The 23,883-nt window shown below is 49.6% G+C and overlaps 1 protein-coding gene across 3 annotated transcripts in view; it reads right to left on the reverse strand.

Annotated features, from left to right (window-relative positions):
* Positions 1-23,883, reverse strand: part of SERAC1 (serine active site containing 1) — an 898,347-nt gene that overhangs the window by 311,469 nt on the left and 562,995 nt on the right. For all 3 annotated transcript variants that reach the window (XM_069607873.1, XM_069607874.1, XM_069607875.1), the window contains one exon: positions 16,753-16,903. In XM_069607873.1, coding sequence (XP_069463974.1) covers positions 16,753-16,903 — 151 coding nt within the window. The remainder of the gene's footprint in view (positions 1-16,752; positions 16,904-23,883) is intronic.

Raw genomic sequence — 23,883 nt, forward strand, 5'->3', positions numbered from 1 at the left:
CACGTCTCCGTCCCCCCTGATCGAGTTTTGGCTGGTGGCAGTGGAAACTACTTTTTATATTCGACCGCGAATATTTCCCTATGGGATTTCCCATTGTTTTAGGCTAACACATTTAATTATTTATTTACGGTAGCCTTAAACATACCGCTGGTTTATATATTTATTATTATAACTCCGGTTGGGACTTTTTGCCAAAACTTGATTCTAAAATGGCGTTGGCGTTCGCCTCTGTAACTCTGACCCAAAGTGGAGCCCTTTGTTCCACTTTTGGCGGGCTTCTCCACAGAAGCCCTCCAAAGTGGTGCCACTCTGTCTGGGGTACTTAGGAGGGGTGGAGGGGGATTTAGGCACCCTGGACTGAGTTACCTTGGTAACTCAAGTCGCACTCCGTCCTGATTGGCCCAAGTGGTGAGCCGGCCGGCTCACCACTTAGCATGTTTGAGTGACAGCTAGGCTGGGTGAATGGGGGTTTGCTGCATAAAAGCAGGGCTTTGGGGACTGGAACTTCAGAAGTCGCCACAGGACCTAAGAATCCAACGAGGGACGAGCTGAGCTGATCTGCTACGACGACACCGCCGGTGGAGCCCTGCTGAACCATCTCACCACTTTTCCCGACGACCGAGGAGAACTCTTAACGGAGTGGCTCCTTCCCTTGACTGGTGGGGACAACCAGTTTTCACCTTCTTTCCGTTCTTCGAGGTATCCCGTGGCCGCCTTGCCAGTGCCAAGCACCCCGGCAACCGGAACCCCACCACTTTTACCCCAACCGCGAAAGTCAGTGCAACCCTTTAACCGGAGGACTCCGCGGCTGGTTTCTTCCCGGGCAGTGCAACGACCTTCTTCTTCTGCTCTTCAGCGAGATCTTCTTCTCCCCTGACCGACGTCGAGCCTTGCTGCCACTGCCTGGAACAACTGCCCCCGCTGGAGGATCCTTTCCATTAAGGTACCGTGTTCCGCCTGGCTTCCCTTGCCACCGACTGTACGAGGTAGTTTTAGCCCTCGGCTTTCGATCCTGGGATTGCCTGGGACACTTTGGCTAAACTTTCTGAGCCTCTCTAACTCTTTTCCGAACTCTTTTGCAAGACTCTGAATCCCTACCAACTGTGTGATCTTGGGCACGTTTTCGCTCTGTCTGCTCTAAGAGTGGGCCCTGCTTAGTGACTTTTGCTCACTTGTGACTTGGTGCTTCTTTGAGCTTACCAAAAGTGTTCTTGACCTTAGAGTGGTGTGTTTATCCTAATTCTGCTCTTTTTCTCTCCCTTCTTTAACCTACTAGAGTGTCATCTAACGTTAAGCGCTCACCTCTGTTTTAATTATGTGGTATTAACCTAGAGTTGTCTAGATAGGAATAAGGATTGGGACTGCTTTCCATATAAACTGTGTTTGGAGTGTTTTATTATATTTTGCTAGAGTGTTTTCAATTTGTGTGTTCTTAAAAATAAATAACTATATACTTTTGAAACCAAGCTCTGGTCAGTGTTTGCTTGTGCTACTGTGCCTGAGTACATATTGTGTATACTTTGCATACTGCCTAACTCTTCTTGAGGGAAGTCTGACTGCTCAGCCACAGCTACCAGGTAAATCTGGGTGGTGCAGACTGCTACCAAGTGGGATTACTGCTATACCTGTAGTCTTAAATCTTTTGCAGTGTTCCCCAAGGGAACTGCACAGGTTTCTGCCTAACACAGGGTAACTGGTTTACAACCACTCATGCGTTGAGAACCAGTTGCACGGATAAATGCAACCTGCAGGCCATCGAACTAGATTTGCCATAAAAAGCAGTTGGCTGTGTGTTCAATTTCATTTTCAAAATGTTTCACTCATCAATGTGATGCATCTTTCACAACAAAAACAAAATCTAGTTGACACTATGAGATTTAGATACACTAACCTAAACTTTACAGTAAACCATGAGGCAATGTGTTTTACAGAAGCAATACTGTAATTATGCATTATGCAATAAATTAAAATTGTTAAGTATGGAATTGCATGACTGCTTTTAATAAAGTTACATATACTTACCAAAGAGGATATAGTTAGTTTAATGAAAGTATCATCCAGATTACTTCTGGTTATCAATTGTTAGAAAAAGAAAAGAAATCTTGCCTCGGACTCTCCCACAGGCCTTTGGTACTTAAGAGTGAAGGTGATGATTACTGTTACATTCTCTCTCTCCATAAGCCCCTTTGAACTTGAAGTGAACAGAGAAGAGGGTGGTGAGAGCCTTGATAGCCAGTGAGGAATTCAGGGCGAGCACAGCTTTTTTTCGAACAGGTCAACGTAAATAGCTAACTTTGCTACACAAGTGTCAATTTAAACAGCAAACCTACAGAATTACATAGCAAATTGCTATGCGACATTGCTTATTTTATGCGTTGGTGTTTGACAGAGCAATGACAATCCTCCACGCACAAACATACTAGAACATTCAGGGGGTAAAATTCATAGAATTTCGCGCACAAGTGGCGCACGCAGCTGGCGCACAGTGTGCGCGTGCCAATGTCTGCGCCAGCCGGGTGCGCTAAAATCGATTTTACGCGCACAGCGTAATCATGGATTTTAGCCTCCAAAACCAGCCGTGGCGCAGCGACCCTGCAGCAGCACCAGTTACGCCCGCAAGAACGCCCTCGCGCAAGGAAAAGCCATCAAAATCCCCAATCCAGCGGAAAGGGCTGCGCTAACCCTGGACCAGTTTACAGGGCTGCCAAACAGCAAACGGCAAGCGGGGAACGTGTATTACTGGGGTTCGCGTGAAGTTTCACACGTGATACGCCCTGTGTGAGCGGGGTACGTGTATTACTGGGGTTCGCGTGAAGTTTCACACGCGAAAGGGCCTGTGCGAGTGAGGTACGTGTATTACTGGCGTTCACGGGAACTTTCACACACGATTGGCCCTGTGCGAGTGGGGTACGTGTATAATTGGGGTTCGCGGGAAGTTTCACACGCGATTGGAGCAGGGTACGTGTATAACTGGGGTTCGTGTGAAGTTTCACATGCGAAAGGGCCTGTGCGAGTGGAGTACGTGTATAACTGGGGTTCGCAGGAAGTCTCACACGCGATTGGATCCGGGTACGTGTATTTGGGGGGTGTGCGGGAAGTTTCACATGCGAAAGGGCCTGTGCTAGTGGGGTACGTGTATTACTGGGGTTTGCGGGAAGTTTCACACGCGATTGGCCTTGTGCGAGTGGGGTACGTGTATTACTGGGGTTCGCGGGAAGTCTCAAACGCGATTGGGTACGTGTATTTGGGGGTTCCGCGGGAAGTTTCACACGCGAAAGGGCCTGTGCCAGTGGGGTACGTGTATTACTGGGGTTCGCGGGAAGTTTCACACGCGATTGGCCCTGTGCGAGTGGGGTACGTGTATTACTGGGGTTTGTGTGAAGTTTCACACGCGAAAGGGCCTGTGCGAGTGGGGTACGTGTATTACTGGGGTTCGCAGGAAGTTTCACACGCGATTGGCCCTGTGCGAGTGGGGTACGTGTATTCCTGGGGTGCGCGTGAAATTTCACATGCGATTTTGCTGTCAGAGTGGTGTACTGAATTACGGGGATGCGCGGGGAGTCCTACACGTGAATTGGCAGTGTGGGTTCTCCCAGGTGTTCCCTCTACACCCTCCACAGCCCCTGCATGCAGCCCACACCGCACGGGACTACCCTGCACCCCTGGTCATGTCCCGCAGGCAGCCCATCTACCATGGGCCTGCCCCCCAGCCAAGCCACATGTCAGCTTGCACTACTGATCACCCACTCATGTCCCCCTGCACCCCCACACCCCCAGCAGTCAGGGGCACCTGCCAGCAGGCCCCCACTCATGTCCCTTTGCACCCCCACCTCCCCAGCAGTCAGGGGCACCTGCCAGCAGGCCCCCACTTATGTCCCACTCATGTCCCTTTGCACCACCACCCCCCAGCAGTCAGGGGCACCTGCCAGCACGCCCCATCTCATGTCCCACTCATGTCCCTTTGCACCACCACCCCCCAGAAGTCAGGGGCACCTGCCAGCAGGCCCCCACTCATGTCCCCCTGCACCCTCACCCCCCAGCAGTCAGGGGCACCTGCCAGCAGGCCCCCACTCATGTCCCACTCATGTCCCTTTGCACCACCACCCCCCAGCAGTCAGGGGCACCTGCCAGCATGCCCCCACTCATGTCCCACTCATGTCCCTTTGCACCAACACCCCCCAGCAGTCAGGGGCACCGGCCAGCAGGCCCCCACTCATGTCCCACTCATGTCCCTTTGCACCAACACCCCCCAGCAGTCAGGGGCACCTGGCAGCAGGCCCCCACTCATGTCTCCCTGCACCCCCACCCCCCAGCAGTCAGGGGGCCCTGCCAGCAGCAACCCACTCATGTCCCTTTGCACCACCACCCTCCAGCAGTCAGGGGCACCTGCCAGCAGGCCCCCACTCATGTCCCCCTGCACCCCCACACCCCAGCAGTCAGGGGCACCTGCCAGCAGGCCCCCACTCATGTCCCACTCATGTCCCTTTGCACCACCACCCTCCAGCAGTCAGGGGCACCTGCCAGCAGGCCCCCACTCATGTCCCCCTGCATCCCCACCCCCCAGCAGTCAGGGGCACCTGCCAACAGGCCCCCACTCATGTCCCACTCATGTCCCTTTGCACCACCACCCTCCAGCAGTCAGGGGCACCTGCCAGCAGGCTCCCACTCATGTCCCACTCATGTCCCTTTGAACAACCACCCACCAGCAGTCAGGGGCACCTGCCAGCAGGCCCCCACTCATGTCCCACTCATGTCCCTATGCACCCCCTCCCCCCAGCAGTCAGGGGCACCTGCCAGCAGGCCCCCACTCATGTCCCACTCATGTCCCTTTGCACGACCACCCCCCAGCAGTCAGGGGCACCTGCCAGCAGGCCCCCACGCATGTCCCACTCATGTCCCCCCCACACGAAATAAAGATGCACAATCATGGCCCACTTCTACACCAAAAAATACCACATCACGCCACCCCATTCTTGAGACGCAATGATTTCCCAATCCACCCCACACTGACATGCCTATCTCAAGACACAAACCAAAACTCAACTATGTACATCAACACATGTCCATCACACACATACACTGGTTGGCATTCCTTGTGTAAACCCACAATTTCACATGCGTCAACCCAATGAGCAAATCCTACACATGGAACTAAAATATGAAAATGTATTAGGTACATAAATAAATAAATGAAATGAAAGCATACCAAATTATCAAACATGAAATGAAAAGCATGTGAAAAAGATGAGTGAGTGAAAAAGATAAGCAATGCAAAAAAATGTGAAAGAAACATTCCAAACTCTCCCTCCACCAACGCAAATCCAAAAAAAGGTTAAAAAAACCATATCCATTGTTCCATGTTCATAATGATAAATAAAAATGCGAAATCAATCCATAGTCCAACTATTTACAATACATTGTCCTGAAAAAAAAAAACATCACTCCATGTCCATAATGAAAAAAAAATCCAAATGAATCCATGATGTAACTATATACAATCCATTGTCCAAAATAAAAATCCATTAATCCATGTGCAAAAATCCCAAAAATAAATCAATCCATTGCCCAACGATGTAAAGGGTCCATGAGCCCAACAAAACAAATGAAACCTACCTAAGAAACTACCTAAAAATATAACTATATACAAATGTGTGTGGCATTGTCCATTGACCACAAATAAAAGGAAAATGAAAAGGAAACCTAACTCTAAAAACTATTTACAATGGCAGCGGGCTAGTCCGACGGCTCACTTTTGGATGTCCCGGGCCAGGGCATCATCAAACTCCTGCTCAATGTCCTGGAGGCGGTCCTCTTCCATGGCCCAGAGGGTTCGCAGGGACGCCGACATGTTCTCCTCCAACTCACTGCGAATTGCCTCGAGGCAGTCGGCCCGCCTCAGGGCCCTCTGCATGGAGTTCTCCACATGACCATCGTGAGACGTGCCTCTTCTGCCCGCTGCCGCTCCGCATCTATAGCATGGCCTAACCTCTGCCACACGGAAGACACTTCCAGTCCTGGGTCCTCCTGCCCTCTGGTCGATGCCTGCCCCTCCGATGACGAAGGCCCCGGGCCATCATGGCTCCCACCTTGTTGCTGCTGCTGTGCCTCTGCCTGTGCCCTGGCTCTTGCTGACTGCACATCCTCCTCCAGCAGGGGTGCAGTTGTTGAGGTGGCCACCCCTGTTGGACGTGCGACTCCCGACTGTGGCAGGGATGTGTCCACCACCAGCCTGGTCGCAGGGTCAGAGGCAGCTCCACAGGGTACCCAGGTGATACATGGGTGGGAAGATGGCATGGAGTACGACTGGCGCATAGGGGGTTCAGTTGAGGAGGGGGTCGGAACAAGGTCCAGCAAACGGAGGAATCCGGCCCTGGTGAGCTGTCCCAGTAGGTCAACGCGGTCAACGAGCCATTCGAGATGACACGCAGTTTCCTCATGAAAAGACTGCAGGTCACCTCGCATGGCCCGTTGACGCAACGCCACCCAACCCAGGACAGGCTCAACCCGGTCCCGGATAGCCACGTCCGCAGGGAGAGGAAGGCCAGTTGTTGTAAGCGGATCCCCCTCCCTGAAAACGGGTCTGGACGTAGGCATCCCTGCTGGTGCGGGATGATGCAGTCACAGGATCGGGGACAGGATTACACACAGGCACCTCCCCGGTGGCCTGTGCTGCCTCCTGTCCCTGCCCCTGCACTGCACCACTAGCACCAGTGGAATGCCCACCTCCACACCCTGTGTCTGCCCCTTGCATGGCCTCCTCCTCCACCAAACCCCCCACCAACCTGGATGACTCCGTGCCATCTTCCTCCGTCGGACCCTGTGGGGTCTCAGCTGCCCCTTCTGCTGCTGAGGAGTCCAACTCCGACCTCTGCCTCTTGGACCTTCCCTCGGCAGCTGCGGCCGGGACGCGGCACCGGACTCCTCACTCCCCGACAAGATGACAACTTGGGAGGGGAGCCGGGCCTTGCGTCTCCGGCTGGCGGGATGATCCCTGCCGCTGTGCTCCACAGCACCCTCTCCGCCCTCTTCTTCAGTTGACGCTGCAGACAGGGAGAGACAAAACACAGGCATCAGGGCACTGTACAATGGACTGATACACACATGACAGTTGCACATGAGTGGCATTTTTTAACTTCAGGCACAGCATCACCCTCCATGACACACGTCATTTTAACTCACACACATGAACATTTCAACAGCAATATTGCACCAGGCAGCACCATCCATACAACAGCATGAACTGCCAAAGGTGAGCCTGACATCAAATGAAACACAAGGAGTGCACTAGACATGCTCACACGCCACCACACTTACATGCATGTCTACATCTCCTCCAACTGTTGCAGTGATGAGATCGCCATACATGTCACATCTGCCATTCATCCTTCTACATATCAGTGTCACGTGCATCCATGTTGCATCACAGTTGCACACTTGTCAGATACACATACATGCACATGTACACAGTGCAGATACATGCATTATGAACCACCATCCATGCCACAACCATGTCAATGTACATACACAGAAATTTAAACATGTGTGCTCCCACACCTGCATTTGCCCAGCATGCTTACCAACACATACACCATCAATGTGTCTCACAACTGAGAGGTCTCACAGGTGGCAGCCTCACGCCCATGTTCATACACATCCCTACATGGCCCTACATAAACACATGTGCAACCTGCACACTACTGGCACACCACAACACGCACAGCGTACTATCACCATGCATGTACACTTACCGCTCGCCTCCAGACGGGTCTGCCTCTCAAGGATCTGGACGTAGAGCGCTGGGCATATGAGTTCCAGGACCCTCATTTGATGGTTCGACAGCTGGCCCCGGCGCCCCTTGGCATCCGCTGCCTTAGCGAGGCGCCGGGCCTTGTTGAGGGTCCTGGACCTGAAGTCCTCACAGCGCTTCTTGACATGATGTAAGTCGCAGACTGCCACCCTCTCCGCGTTGATGGCAGTCACGATGTCCATCCAGATCCTGGTCCGTCCTTCATTGTCGGCGCGCAAACTTCCAAAGAGGGCATCATACTGCCCCAGGACTTGCTCCACCAGGACACCAACTTCGGTGGCAGTGAAGCTGGTGGCCCTCTGCCTCTCTGGCTGGGGGTTGCCAGTGCTGCCAGATGGTGTTGTGCTGGACATGGCAACCCCAGAGGCAGGAGTGGGTGGGCAACTGGGTCCTGGGGCTGGGCTGTGGAGCGATGGAATCCCAGTCGGGAGTCTTCGGTTCCAGCAGGGGTGGTCACAGCAACTACACCCCTGGCTGACGTGCAGGCAGCAAATGGCAGGGCACGTGGGCAGCAGGCAGTCAGGCAGCAGCAGATGGCAGGTGGGAGCGTGCTCGGGGCTCTGGGGGGCAGTAATCCGGCCTTCTGGGCAGGTGCGTGGTCTTCCGTGTGTTTTCGCGTGGCCAGATTGATATGGAGTGATTTGGCATGTGAAAAAATTGCATGTCAGCGTGTAATTCGAGTAAAGGGCCTTAGCGTGTAAGCGCGTCAGCACACGTACGAGATTTCATTGGACCAAAGCCCCTTAGTGCGTAAGTTACATTACGCGCGCGGGCGTTTCCCTCATAGCACATGATGACAGAGCACACGTGGAAAAACTGCACGTCTGAATGTCATTGCGTGTAATTGGAGGAAAGGGCCCGTGTACATGCGTATCTGACATGTACGTGTGGGCAGGTTTAAAAGCTACGTGTAGGATGCCATTTCCTTGTACGTGCTTTTCGTGGAGAGCGAGTGGGTGAAATCTGTACTTCTTGTCGGTTCACACGTGATTACTTCAGAGCGTTTCTAGTTCGTACTCCCTGTTACCTCCGACAGCTCTTTTCTGATTTTTGGTTGGGCCTGTTTCCTAAAACAGAGTTCACTTCTCCTTTTGTCCTGTCTCCTCAGACAGCGTACAATTCTTCTTTTGGCGGGGGTGTTGCCAACGCGCACACGCGCGTATTTTTCACGTTCTTTTTCCAGGCAGGCGGCGAGTTCCGCACGTACTTAGCAACTGTGCTTGCCCTGTGTGTCACGTTCCCCATCAGGGGTAATTGTAGGCTGCGTGTATTACGCGTAAGCTTATTTTTGTGTTTCTGGGTGCCACAGCGTAGTGCAGGTTCATTTTTTCACGCACGTGGTCTACGAGGGGTTGCGTGCACGTTAATTTTTGATTTTGGGCTGCCTGTGCGTTGCGTGACCCGTCATTTTCCCCCCAGGGGTCACAGACAGCCTTGTTATAGCACTAGGGTACGAATTCCATCTAGTATCCTACCCCTTTGACCCCCAATTGCCCAGGACAATAGTTTACTGCAACTCCCATATGCACAACAACATCCGTGCCATGGTTGGGAGGCGACCAAGCGGTAAGGGAGGCAAAGGTGGCTGACCTTCAAAAGGTGGGCGTGGTGGGCACGGTAGGGGACGTGGCCGGGATTTGCAGGGTGTTCCTATACCCCCATGTGTGGAGGAACAGTCAGGGACACCCATGCCCCCCCATGGTTGAGGGAAACGTGGCTGACACCATCCCAGCTCAGCCCCTGTTGGACCAGCCCATTGTGGCACCTGACCTGGCACAGGATGACTCCCAGGCTGACTTCCAGGTCAGCAAGTCTAGGCCACGTGTGGCGGTGCAAGTTGTTGTCATAGTTGTCACCAAGCCACATGGATCTGGGGCAGCTATGTCATCTGCTGCCCCAAGTGTGCAGGGTGGGGAGGCTGCAGGGGCAGCTGCAGCTCCATCCGCCCCAGCTCTGACTCTCCCAGCCAGGACAGTCCAGGACCATCAAACTGACGTTCCCCCTGCAAACATTACCCTGCAACCAATGCCTGCATCAAGACCTATGGTTATTGTGCATTCCCACACGCCTACTACCCAGTCCACCGGTGATTCTGCCCCTACTGACCAGAGCGGCGTAAGCCACTCTGGCTCCGCTCCACCTTTAAAGAAGAGGAAGAAGGGTGCTCTGGCACGACAGGCTGAGACCCCAGACACGGCTACACACTCCGGCACGTCAAGGAAGCCTTGCTTTAATGACGCTGAACTTGATGCACTTGTGTCCTATGTGCCGGCACATAGCCACGAAATGCTGGTGACTGCAGGGTCCAAGACCACAACTGGTCAACGTAAGGCACACTGGCAGATCATCGCCGACCACATAAGTGCCCTTGGATTTGTGAGGCGCACAGCTGATGATTGCTACAAGCGGTGGAATGAACTGAAACGCAGAGCAAAGAACAAGCTGGCCTCAAATCATGCCGCTACTCTGGTGATTGGTGGTGGGTCTCCACAAGAGGACAACAAACTCACTGAACATGAGTCTGTTGCTGGGGCCTGCGTCACAGAGGAACAGATCCAAGACGTGGGAGAACTACCTGATTATGATGCATTGTCCGGTGAGTGCCCATGCATGTGTGTGATCCATGTGTATGTTGTTTGGGTGACGGTTTCAGATTGAGTGCCAGGTGAGGGGGTGTGCACCTGAGTGGTATGTGTCACCCATGTGCTTCCTCCCATACATTCACGTGCCTTGGATTTGGGTATGACTGTATCCCTTCTGGCTACAGTTGCCTATTAAGCCCACATTTGTGCACTCTACCTTGAACTGTTGTCTTGCAACTACATTGGTCTGATTTAGTAAGTCTTCATTCATGCTGATTGTTTGCACTCTCCCCTTTTTGCAAGACAATTTTTTGCCCTATTGCGACATATGTGATATGCTTCGGTCATTGTTTACAGGCCACACTGGGGAACTATTATTACCTGGTTATGTTAATGATTACACTGTTCAGGCTGATGGAGTATTGGCCTGCATAAAAATTATTATAAGGGGCTGTTTACATGTGGAACATGACAGATGTTTCCTGTGATGTCAAAGTGACCAACCATTGATTAGCCCAGAATGACAGTATTTTTGGACACTGGATGTGTTTCTGTGTGTGGCACACGCATATTTTGAAAAACTATTCAGCATTAATCTTCTCATCATGTCGATGTCACATGGATGTGTGACAGTACTCAATCACTGACATATTGCTATAGTTTTGTAATTTACCGTGCCTATGCTACATGACATCTGTGTGCTGCCATGTGTCATGTATGTGTATTGGACATGCCACTCACAGCCTGATGTGTGATGCCAGTGCTACCCAACATGCTACAAATGTGTTGCTTTTCCATATTGCTCTCCCCGGTGTCTGCCTTTTTGACTCCACTCCCAACTCTTTGACAGTGCATGCATGGCAGGGTTATAGTCATGTGGGACATGTGTTGATCAGGTACTGGATCTGTGGCTTGTCACGGCCTATGTGTGTGCTATGGTGCTCATGCCTGTTTCCATTTGTTGTCTTTCATGTTTTTGCAGGTGATGACACACTTGATGCCGTTGAGGTTGAGGAGATGGTGCAGACCCAGGAGGAATCTCTGGCACGACCGGGCACCAGTGGGGGACGTGGTGTGGTGGTGGGTGAGAACCCAATGTTACTGCAGACCATACTCTCCAGGGGTGTCTCTGGGTGCACCTGCCCAGACCTCTATTCGGGTGCTGAATCGGATGATGAGACTTATGTGCCGTCGCAGGTAAGTGTTTGTGGCAGGGATTCTGTTCTGTCCAACCCACCTGCACCAGGGGTAGAACCCTCTATGGGAATGTCAGTGTTGGTAGGTGCGCCTTTGGCAGTTACGGGTGCAGGGTCACACTCCACAGCATCTGATCCTGTTCCTGGGCCAGCAGATCAGAGGGGGAATGCAGTCCTGCAGCCTCAGGCAGTGCCAGCACAGCAAGGTGCAGATCGCCTTGCCCCAAACAGGTGTGGTGCCCATCGACGCGGTGGCCATGCGCCACCAGGCAATACATTATGGGAAAACTCCATGTACGGTATTGCAACCCAACAGGCAGCATCAGTAGAAATGATGGCTGAGGCAATGGAGAGGGTGGCCACTTCCATTCTGCCCCCTGAAAGGCAGATGGAGCAACAACAGCAGGCAACAGACTCCATTTGCCATTCACACAGGGAAGACATGTTGGCGTCCAACAGGGACCAACGGGCGGCACTAGAGACTCTGCGCCAGTCGATATCAATAGAGTCCTAGGCCCACAAGGAAGCCCTGAGGGAAGAACTACATACCCTCATGCTGACTCTGGTGGACCTTGAGGCTTCCCCTAATCTTATGGCAGAACAGCAGCTGGAGCGGCTCACATGTTCGCTCTCAGCTGAGATGCAGGCAACACCTGAGGAGATCCGGGCATCACGCGACGCCATGCGTGCAGAAATACAGGCAACCCGTGAGGTGCTGCATGGGGATCTCTGCACATTAATCCTCCAGAATCAGACCTTCCAGACCTGCATGCTTGCTGCCATGGAGGACCATACCCGGGCTTTGTGTGGGCTACCTCTCATAGTGCCACCAACTCCTGATGCAGCAGCAGAGGCTGAGGAGAGCGACAGCAGTTCTCCCACAATGGCATAGCCGTGCAGGCCATGAGCCCAAGGAGTTTTTTTTTTTCGCAACATCCACGCAGGTGGGTGTTGATGTGCACCCTGTCCTCGAACCTCCTGGGTGGCCTCCCCCACTCCTCCTGGCCCACACATGGCCATATTTTTTTTTTACAGTATGTTGCCTTGTGTGTGTTGCTCCGGTGGGCATCCACTGTATTCCGGCTGGGCACATGCAGGCTTGTCCTGAGTTTGGGTTAGATGCTTGGGTTTGTGAGACACACACCCCTCCTGCTTCCCGTTTCCATGGGCTTGCAAAGGGTGTGCCCAAGTGACAGTGAATCACACAGTGACGTTGGGCTCCCATGAGCTGTGTGGGCAGTCTGTAGTCAATACTGTGTAGACATTCCTAGTGGATATTGTTGTTGTTTTGTACACTGCATGGTGTATTGATATGTGCTTGTGCATCCATGTCTTCCTCCTAATTTGCAGGTTCCTTCCTCATGTCTTCACAAGGCCGTCTACTTTGCAGATGGAGCTCATGTTGTATGCAGTACACTGAGACATTTGCGTGGCAGCAACACTGTACAGTTGGAAGGGGTCGATGTGCTGGCGTATTCAGGTTGTAAGACTTGCACTACTTTGATTTTGTACTGTCATATTTTGCCACTGTTTCATCCTGTGTTTCTGTATTGTGTTGCTGGTAAGTATTTGTTCATGTGTGCTGTTTCTTATTGATTACTGGGAGCATTTTGTCTGTGGCCCGTTTATTTCGGACAGTGCACTTTGTGACACTTGTGTCATGTGTTGTACTTTCATTTGGTTGCTTTCACATTGCATGACATGCCATGGTGTGTTGGGTAGCTGAGATGGGGAGGGGTTGGGTGACATGGCACTATTTTCATGTTGTATTTTGCAAGGGGGTAGCCATTCATGCAGCATGAATGTGTCTTTTTATCACACTTCATTGGTTGTCTTTAAGTAGGTAGGGATGCACACATTGTAGCACTTCCAGGTGACCAATCTCAGGCTGGTATGGTAGTGACAGTTGACTGTCCCTTATGTCATCATCATCGAAAGTCAGCTGGTATGTGCCAGGGCTGTGTGCACTCCACAGGGGTGTGATTTTAGGAGAAGTAATTAGCCACCAGCTGCGTACGGGCTGCCTCACCACGTGCCCTTCCCCCTCCCATCCGCAGCGGGCGTGCATGTTTTTGGGGATGTGGGGGCACCACCATGTCCACCGGCAGGCCCCAGCGTGTTGCAACGTTGTGCAGGACACATGCTGCCACTATGATCCTGCACACTACTGGGGGAGCGTATATTAGCTGTCCACCAGAGCGGTCAAGGGAGCGAAAGCGTGACTTGAGCACTCCGAATGTGCGCTCCACTATGCCCCGGGTTGCAATATGGGCTGTGTTGTATTTTACCTCGGGTGGCGTGGTGGGGTTCTGAATTGGCGTCATCATGTGGGTGCTCAGAGGGTAGGAACTGTCCCCTGGGGAGATGATGATGGGTATCATTAGTGGGTTTGTGACATTACTCAGTATCTGACATCCATGCATGTGCAGAGGCATTTATACTCACCGAGCAGCCATGTATCGCCGTGCCGCCCAGCTTCTAGGTCCCGGTTTAGAGTTGACATTCTGTAAATAAAACTGTCGTGGGTGAACCCTGGATAGTTGGCATATACTGAGATGATGATTCCCTTGGCATCACATACTACCTGGACGTTGTTGGAATGCCAGTGCTTGCGGTTTCTGTAGATGTGCTCAGATGCCCGGGGGGGGACGTAGAGCCACATGGGTGCAATCAATGGCACCTAGCACTTTGGGGAATTGTGCCACCCTGTAAAAATCCTGGACGGCAGCATGTCTTTCTGCAGGTGTTCTGGGCAGGTATATGTGCCTGCGGACTGATGGGCGTGCAGTCATGATGGCCAACACCTGGTGTAGGCAGCGTGACTGCGTGGCCTGTGACACCCCCCCACTATAGCATTTGTCCGCTAAAATGATCCAGTGGCCAGGAAGTGCAGTACATTAAGGACCTTCTGCAGGGGGCTGAGTGCTTGGGAGCACAGGTGGGTGATGTGAGGTCATCCTCCCACTCACTGACCAGGTCGAGTATTATGTGAGGTGGAAACCTGTACCTCCCATACACCTGGTCATCAGGCATCCCAAAAAGGCTGGTTCTGGGTGTAAAAATTCTGGCCCTGACTATCCTCCTCCTCCTTCTGCAGTATCCCATGACCACTACTGCTAGGAACGGTATATTCATCCTGGCGTCTGAGCTTGTTTGTTGTTTGCGCGCATTTTTATGCGGCGTGGGTCCACGTACGCCTGCTTTCTGCTGGCGTACGTGTTTCCGGATTAGTGCGTCTTTTTTGGCGCACGCCTTAGCCCCGTTTGATTCCATGAATACATGTTTTGAACGTGCGTGTGGGTGTTCCGCGCATTTGCCTCTTGTACTTCCCCCGTGACGCCCACATTTTCACACGTTGTTCCCCATTCCGCGTGCCACACCCCCTGTTCCTCCTACTTTTGTTCTGTACGCCACGCTATGTGCGATTTCGTTGTGCGCGTAGCGCACGCTGTTTGGAGACGTGTGCGCCAGCGTGCGCCACGCAGAATTTTGGCGCACATCCTGGGATTTACATGCGCACATCCTGGGATTTACATGCGCGCGGACTTCCATGAATTGCTGTGCACCTGACCCAATATTTTTTTAAGTCAAGTCATTTGCTGAAAAGCAGAAGCTTTTTTGGGTGTTGAAACGGTGAGGCAGTTTTTAATTTCTCTGTGTTTGTGAGATGCGCTTTTAATGAGTGTGGCAAATGAATGTTGCTGAAACATGCATACTGACCTTTCTGTGGTGTGGCTGATCACAGTTTCATGAACTGTGCCAACAAAACCACTTTTGCGTATGGAAGAAACTGAGTACAATGCTGCACACTGTGTTGATAATAAACAATAGTTTAAAATGACATGAGCAGTTGAAACATCACTGATTGAGGAGGCTACCATATTCTTGCTACCTACCAAACTATTTATTTATAGTGAAAGCGACAAAGTCCACAGAATTTTAGCCTATAAATTCCTTCGGCTTAAGTTTAGGAATTATATCCACTGAGTAAGAGATCCAGAGGGCAAGCTATTTTCCGATAAGACATTGAAACTTCATATTTTCAGAATTTTACTCAGCTCTTTTTAAAGCTGAAAACCTAGAAGATACAGTACCAACAAGTCCATCTGGATCAAACAATGTCCCCACTTTGACCAACGCCAACAACCTCGATTTAAAAAGGCCTATAGAACCGGAGGAAGTATTAAATGTGATATTGCGCCATTTCTCCTTTTTTTAGGATACTATAAGGAAAAGGGCCCTTCAATTTGTAGTGCCTCTACTGAAAACTCTTACAAAATGATGTACTGTTGATACCATACTCTTGTTTACTCCATAAGATATATCCTGAATCTTCCTCACTCTCTTGGAGGGAGTCTGGTGGGATTGGCTCTATGGCCCACATCTGGTGGCATTGCCCGTTAATTAAACTTCTCTGGGCAGAAATTGTCAACTTGTTTCATACAATAGTGGGCATAAAGCTAACGTTACATCCCTTGATGCTCTTACTGGGTGATGTGGACGATTAAGACATTTTCACTTTGGGAGCTAAACACTGAAAGCAGGACAACCATAATCTGACAGCTGCATGTTTAGCCATAGTTGGAAATAGGAGTTTCCCTTGCTAGATTTGCAGTGGACCAAACTTTGGCAGGTGTCTGCCATGGAGAGAATTACCGCCATGCTTGCAGATACTTACGCCAAATATATCCCAGTCTGGAAACCTTTTATTTCATAAATTAATAAAGAGGAATATCGTTTAGCAATCCTGCATAAGTGGAGAACCTTTTCTTTGTTATCATGAATTGTCTGTCACATAGGGAGGGGGTTTCATTGTATCACTGCTCTAGATATATAAGTGGCAATGAACACTGAACTCAATTATGTTTTACAATATGTCAATATTTGTCTTTGTTTTCTAGTTCAACATTATCAGCCAGCCTCATTATTCCAGGACTGCTACTAGTACACTTTATTTACCTCTTTTTGTTTCCGTTGGTTGTTTTACAATGGTTTGCACTGTATAATGCATTTAAGTGTTTCTTTAGAAACCCATAACAACAATATATATATATATATTTTTAAGACATTTAGTAGATGATTTTCATTTCTAAGAAGGAATGCTTAATGTTTGTTATTTTTACAATGTTATATTGTAACCCGCTATGAACCCTTCCTGTACTCCTACCTGGTCCGACACTGTGGATGCAACACGTATACTCCATCAGGGTATTTCTCCTGGACTGTGTCCCGATCCAAATTAGCAAGTGCTCTAGCAGCGTGGGAGCACTGAATAATACGAGGGGACTTCAATTCTTCTGCTAGTAACGACACCCAACCTATGAAAAAGACAATCATTATTACATCCATCTTGTTCAGAGTTTATTCTTTAAACTTTGCAGGAAAAGGTACTGTCATTAATGTTCTCCAACAACGGTATCTTCATTACATTTTCACTCTTTACAATTTCCCTGAAGTTCAGGCTGACCCAGAGTATATTCAAATATAATTTATACCACTAAGAGGTTATGGGCCAGTATAAATATATTGTAACATAACATATACCTGCCCATTCCCTGCAAACCTTGTAGCCCTCCCATTCCTTTCTCTCGCTATCTTTGGCACATACTCCCCTATTCCCTCTTTTGCTTTGTTGTTTCTTCTTTTCTCTATACTCCATATGTATGTATTATAAATAATGTAACAACTGTGAGGAGCCAGGGATGAGACACAGACACAGAGAAAGGGTTGCCTTGCTGCCCCTACTCTAGGAGGTATTTCCCTATCCCAACCAAAACTAAGGGTCTGTCCTGTGTCAAGATGTCCAAAGCAAAATGTCCTGCGTCCGAAATCCTATTCTAGCCCTCACATTCTAAAAGTAACTCTAAGGTGCTAAGGGTAATGCCTTTGGCCTTTAAAGTGCAAAATTGTTCAAGTTCAAAAGAAAGATGTAAATCCAACACAAACGTTTTTTAAAACAATTTGTATTGATTTTTACACATAACCATAACAATTTACAAACTGTTAATCATCAAACATTACACATTCAATTGTATGACTACGGTACCTTCCCCCCAAAAACTCCCCCCACGCATCCCAGGCCTACACAGCACTCCTCATTCCACCTCCCTCCTTTCCTGCTTCCCTTCACTTAGCTATGGTTTCATCGTGTCCAGAGATCTCTACCAAGTCTTGGGTACTCTGTTCTGAGACTGCCAAATCAGCTATCAGTTGTCTCCATCGCTTCCTCCCCTTGTTCCATGTCCCTGTCTGCTGCTTCCTGCCACACCGAAGCCTCTCTGTTGGCCCATTTTAACAGATCCCTCCACCATACTTGTAATGCAGGTCTCGCTTGTGCTTTTCACCCCATCGCAATTCTACGTTTTGCCAGGATATATGCTAAGCCTTTGAGCTTACTCACATGTTTAGCTCACTTGGGTCTTGGGAAGCTACCTTACAGGCAAGACTTGGGGGAACTTACTTCCAGGGTAATCTCTGCTTTCGCTAATATTTGGGCTACCTCACTTCAGAACCTGCCGATCTCCACGCATGTCCAGAACATATGCACTAGATCTGCATCCACCTCCCCGCATTTCTGGCATGTCTGTATGTCTGCTTGGTGAAACTGACCTATTTTATTCGGGGTCAGGTATGCTCTATGGGTCACATATAATTGAATCTGTTGAAGTTGCGCATTCCTCAACACCTTCTTGTGATACCCCCTTGCTCTTCTCCACATCTCGTCTGACATTGGCTCCGCCAAATCTACTTCCCATTTCTGCCTCGTCTGTTCTACCTCCAACCTTGGACATTAATAGTTTGTATATACGCGAGACTTCATGTCCTCCTTCCGACACATCATACAATGACTCTGTAATCTCGTCCGGCTGCAAGGACGTTTCGCTCTCTGGCCACCTCCGTCTTAGGCTCCTCAGAAGTCGGGAGTACGTAATGTGCTGCCCTCGGTGCACCCCAGTGTCTACAATGAACGCTTCAAACTCCTTAGACTTTGGCTAGTATGGCCGTGACCGTTGCTAATTCCACGGGTTCCCACCTCCTTCTCAGGTTCCGCCTAACCTGTTCCATCTACTCCTTCCAGCATCACTAGTGGTATCTGTGGAGAATACAGTGTTCCGTTCCCCATCAACTGAAGTGAAGTGCCCTGCGCCCCATTGTGCACCCAAGACACATCAGGAGAGGCTCACTGGTCCTATACGAATCATGCAGTCATATAGCTTTGTTTAGAAAGAACGGAGTACTTTCTGCTCTTAGTAACATTGATTCCGGTGTATGTTCATCTGACAGCCATTAGGCCACAAATTGTAGCTGGCTAGCCACAAAATATATTGTTCATATGAAATCTGGAGCTTCCACAATGCTACTCTGCTCCTCAAATTATGCCATATGAAGCTCCTGCATATGCTATGTAGTTTCCTAAAAAGCGATTTAGGTATCGCGTAAAGGAAATTTGCAAAGTAGTGTAGGAGTCTCGGCAGCACCACCATCTTCAGTAATGCTACGCTCCCCATAAAGGACAATGGTAGCCTCGTCCAGAATGATATGCTCTTTTCGATTTTGTCGACTGCCTTTAACGTGTTATGAATATGTTCCAACTTGGGGTATTGGTATATGTCCACCCCCAAGTACCTAAACGTGTCAATCTCCCACTCAATTGGTAACACCGGTAATTTGTGTATGGGCTTCCCTCTATACTATCCTAGGGGATACAAACTTGATTTCTGGGGGTTAACTGTTGCGCCCGAAAGTATAGCATACCGTGCCATCACATCCAGGACATACTGTAAGTTCTCTTCTGGGTACTGCAGATATAGGAGTATGTCATCTGCATATAGCGAGATCAAATGCCTTCCTCTGGAAGTATTTATACCCACTTCTCCATACTCGTTTCTTAAATACACTGCTAATGGTTCCAACGCTAATATGAAAAGCATCGGGGAACATGTACATCCTTGCCTTGTGCCTTTACTCAATTGCCACTGCTCCAAGACAGTGGAGCCTGTTTTGGCTCTTGCTACCGGTGTATTGTACAATAACCGCACCCATTTAATGTATGTGCCCCAGTGCCGACGTTTTCTAGGACCGCTAACAACCAAGGCCATCTGACTCAGTCTAACGCCTTCACTGCATCAAGTGACACCACTTCTACTTCCTGTGTCTCCCTACTGGTATGATCTATTATGTGATGTAATCTTCTCAAGTTGTTGGTAATATTTCTATGTGGAACATATCCTGTCTGATCCGGGTGAATGAGCTTACCTATATCTGGTCCTTGCCTCATTGCCATAACTGCTGCAAGAATCTTCCCATCTTGGTTCAGCAACGACAGAGGCCTATACGATCCGCATTCCGTATCTGGCTTATTAGGTTTGAGGAGGGGAATAATTATCGACTCCCGCAAGGACCAAGGTAATTTACCAATTTCTAGTGCCTCGTTTAACATTGCTAGTAGTGGGGGAAGGATATCGGCCCTATATTCTAGTTCTTCAATCGTGATGGGTATCTCTGAACTATCACTTTCTTCTTTACTAAATTTGGGAAGATTGATCTCAGTCAACACCTCTTGTATATCCGCCTCATCTCCTCCTGTGTATTCTCTATACCGGTGCGTATAATAATCATAAAAAACACTTATTTACATCTTCCTGGGTGTCCAGCAGCTTCCCGTCCGTCCCCTTCACTGCTCTGATTGTCTGCCGTGTGGTCTCATTTTTATACAACCAGGCAAGCAATCTACCCGGCTTGTCTCCCTCTGCATGCTGTCTCTCGATGTATTTCTTGTAGCTTAGTTTACTTAACCTTTCCCAGTGTTCTCTACATTCTTGTTGTAGGCAGGACACTTCCTTGGCCTCTTCTAGTGATCTATTACCAGTCCACATTATAGTTTCCAATTTACTTCCTGCCTTTTGTAGATCCCGCAGTATAACCTCTTGCATCCCTTTCGACTTGGCTATCGCCGCTCCTCTTACCACCACTTTAAAGGCCTCCCAAAGCATACCGGCTGAGTCTACACTGCCGGTATTGTACTTAAAATATTCCTTCACCTCAACCCTCATATGTTCACGGAACCACATTTCTTTCAGTGCTTCCACCCTCAGTATCCAGGTCGGGATTTTGGCCTGGGGAATGGAAAGGGGTGTGGGGGAGACACCTGGCATGTGATATCCAGAGAGGCATGACCTGACGGGACCCTCGCTTTATACTCAGCCTGTGTGAATTCCTTGAGTGCCTCCTCCCCCACGAATACATAGTCTAGCCTTGTATGTAAGTTCTACAGGGCAGCATAATGCAAGTACACCCGGCCTCGTGGGTACATTGTTCTACATACAACCACTAACTTTAGCGTGCACAACAGCGTGTTCAGCGTTTTGGCTGCAGGGGTTGGATAAGCAAATTTATCATCTGATCTATCTTTCGTCAGGTGCAAAGTGCAATTAAAATCTCTTCCCCATATCACAATCTCTATATGGGCTAATCTTGGGATATAACGATTTAAAATAAGTTGTTGTATCCTGATTCAGGGCATAAATATTGATAACTTTGCTCCAGGCGAAGACATGGTGAAGTGGGAACAAATGTGGAGCGATCTGCTTGCAGCTGGGGAGTGTTTCCAGCTCTCCCGACTGCCCTGGGCTTAATTCCATCTAGGCCCCCACACCACCTGTGAACCATCCTCCGGCCGCCACCAGGAGCGGCTTCTTATTGCTTGGCAACGCCTGACAGAACGAGGCCACGCCTATCTGCCTCTCTGTCATCCCACTTGCCGAGGCTTGAAAGACCCACCTCCAGGCAAAGCCACATCGAAGTGGGAACAAGCATGAAGCAATCTGCATGCAACTTGGGAGTGTCTCCAGCTACTCCCTGACTGCTCTGGGCCATTCCATCTAGGCCCCCACACCACCTGTGAACCATCTGCCGGGCACCACTAGGAGCAGCTTCTCATTACCTGGCAATGGCTGACAGAACGAGGCCACGACCACCTGCCTCGCTGTCATCCCACTCGCCACGGCTTGAAAGACTCACCTCCAGGCAAAGCCGCGGCAAAGTGAGACGTAGCTGTCTGCAGCTGTGCGCGGCAGTACCGCGCCTAAGGGTTCACAGGCATGCTGTATTCCAACTGCCTGCTCCTTCCATTATCCACCCCAGCAACCTGTTCCACTGCCTGGCCTTCCATCAATGTACTGTGTATACTCACCATGACCGTCTCCATACCCAACAGTCCAGATCCTTCTAACCCCAAACAAACTTTTGACCTACAGCTTCAAATCGTCATACCAACCTCATCTACCCCCACCTTGTTCACACTTCTAATGTCATTGACCTTGCCTTATGGAACGCTAGGTCATTATGCAATAAGATCGCTGCTGTTTTGGGCGTATTCCTACAACTACAACTACACTTCCATCATGCTATTTCCTTCATCATCATCTACCGTCTACCTGGCCCACTAGGGTCTTGCTGAGATGACATTGACCACCTCTTGGGCCACATCTCACCTAGTCCCACACCACTCAGTGTTAGGCAGAATAATATGCAGTACCCTTTGGGAACACCACACAGAATTAAGACTACAAGTGACAGTACACATTCACCTTTGGTACAAGCCTTACTCAAGGTTTCTGAGTAAAAGAATATGCATTTATTTACACATCAGTTGTAAAACAGTTCACGAAGTAAAGCAGCAGAAAAATCACACTCTTAATATACTACACAACACCTGATGAATTCTGGACAAGTTAAGCTCAAAATGAAGTGTGAGCAAAATGGCACTCCAGCAATTTAAAAGGGAGGGAAAGACAAGGTTATACAAAATTAAGCAGCACCAACGAGTAAGTAGGCAGGGCAATCGAGAAAAGGCTTGCTACAATGAGGCTTCAAATCAATAGGCCTGGGCCAATGTTAATGGTTCAGAGTCTTTGCAGAGGATCACACAGTTCAGAGTAGTTTGCGTTAAGTCTTTGCCAAGAGTTCGAAACAAAGTTGGTCAGAAGACAAGGTACTTAAAAGAGTAGAAAAGGCCAAGCCCTCAGATTGGCGAAAGATTTCAAACAGTTTCACCGCGGTCAGGCGGAATGAACAACCGGGTTTGAACAGTACCTTAAATGAAGAAGAAGGCTATATAGCTGAGGCAGAAGTTCCTGGCAGATCCTGCAGGCTCACGGTTCCTGAAGCGACTGTCGGACTGACACAAAGTAGGAAGACTGGAGGGTCCTTGACTGCCCAGGGAAGAAACCAGCAGCAGAGCAAAGCAACAAATAAAAGGTGCGCTCCTTAAAACCCAAACAGGGTCCGAGCCTCCAGGCTATCTAGTTTAGTGCATTGATGCAGAGCAAATTCGACCAGTGGAGGGAGGCCTTGCTTGGCGTTTGGCGAACTGGTTGGTCCCACCAGCTCAACGGAAGAAGATTCCTTGCAGATCTTCTCTGTCGTCGAAGTTTGGAGATTCGGACCTGCAGCAGGGCTTCCCCGGGAGGTTCAGTCATGGCAGTGGTCCTCTTCTTTCAGCTTCTCTTCGGTTCTCTCGATCCAGTGGCATCTCTGTCTTCCAAGTCCTAGAGACCTGCTCTTTATGCAGTTTTCCCCATTCACACAGCCTGGCTGACAATCACACAGCAGGGTGGCTGTCCTGGCGCAACAGTCACCACAACCAATCATACAGAGTGCGACATGGGTCTCCAAGGAGACCCTGTGCAGGGAGTCTCAAACCCCTCCCTCACATCCTGTCCCCGAGACATTCAGGCGCCTAAGGATGACTTCTGTGCAGAAGCCCGCCAAGGGATGGCGAACAAAGGAACCAAACCTGGTTTGGCGCGCAGAGTAAAACATGAGAAAGACCTTTACAAAAAGAAATGGTAAATAAACCCAGCCGGAACCAAATAAAAGTAAATGGGGTCCAGCGGATTTAAGTTCGAAGCTACTAACTTAGCCCAAAACAGTACCAAGGCTATTTAAATAAACTGCGGTAGGGAAAATATGGTAGATACCACTGCCACCAGCCAAATCTTAAAGAAACAGGAACAAAATAATGTTCCATGATAGACAGACAAAAAGGGATAGCTATTAACCCTTTCCAGTACTCTATGTAAGATAGGTTATACTGGGTCTGTGAATTTAAAAAGACTAATAAAGTCAATTGTAACTTTACATGTTCTGGGAGACAGTAGTCAGTCCCAAAATATGGAGTTTTAGAGTGGGAAGTATGAAAAAGCAACCCTGTGTCATTTCACTAAAGGTGCTGTGTAACACACAGTAATAAGATGATGCCTATGGAGTAGGTGAAGCCCCTTGGTCTATGAACACA

Source organism: Ambystoma mexicanum, chromosome 4q (genome assembly GCF_040938575.1).
Source record: "Ambystoma mexicanum isolate Mex_15411 chromosome 4q, UKY_AmexF1_1, whole genome shotgun sequence".
Classification (NCBI taxonomy): Eukaryota; Metazoa; Chordata; class Amphibia; order Caudata; family Ambystomatidae; genus Ambystoma; species Ambystoma mexicanum.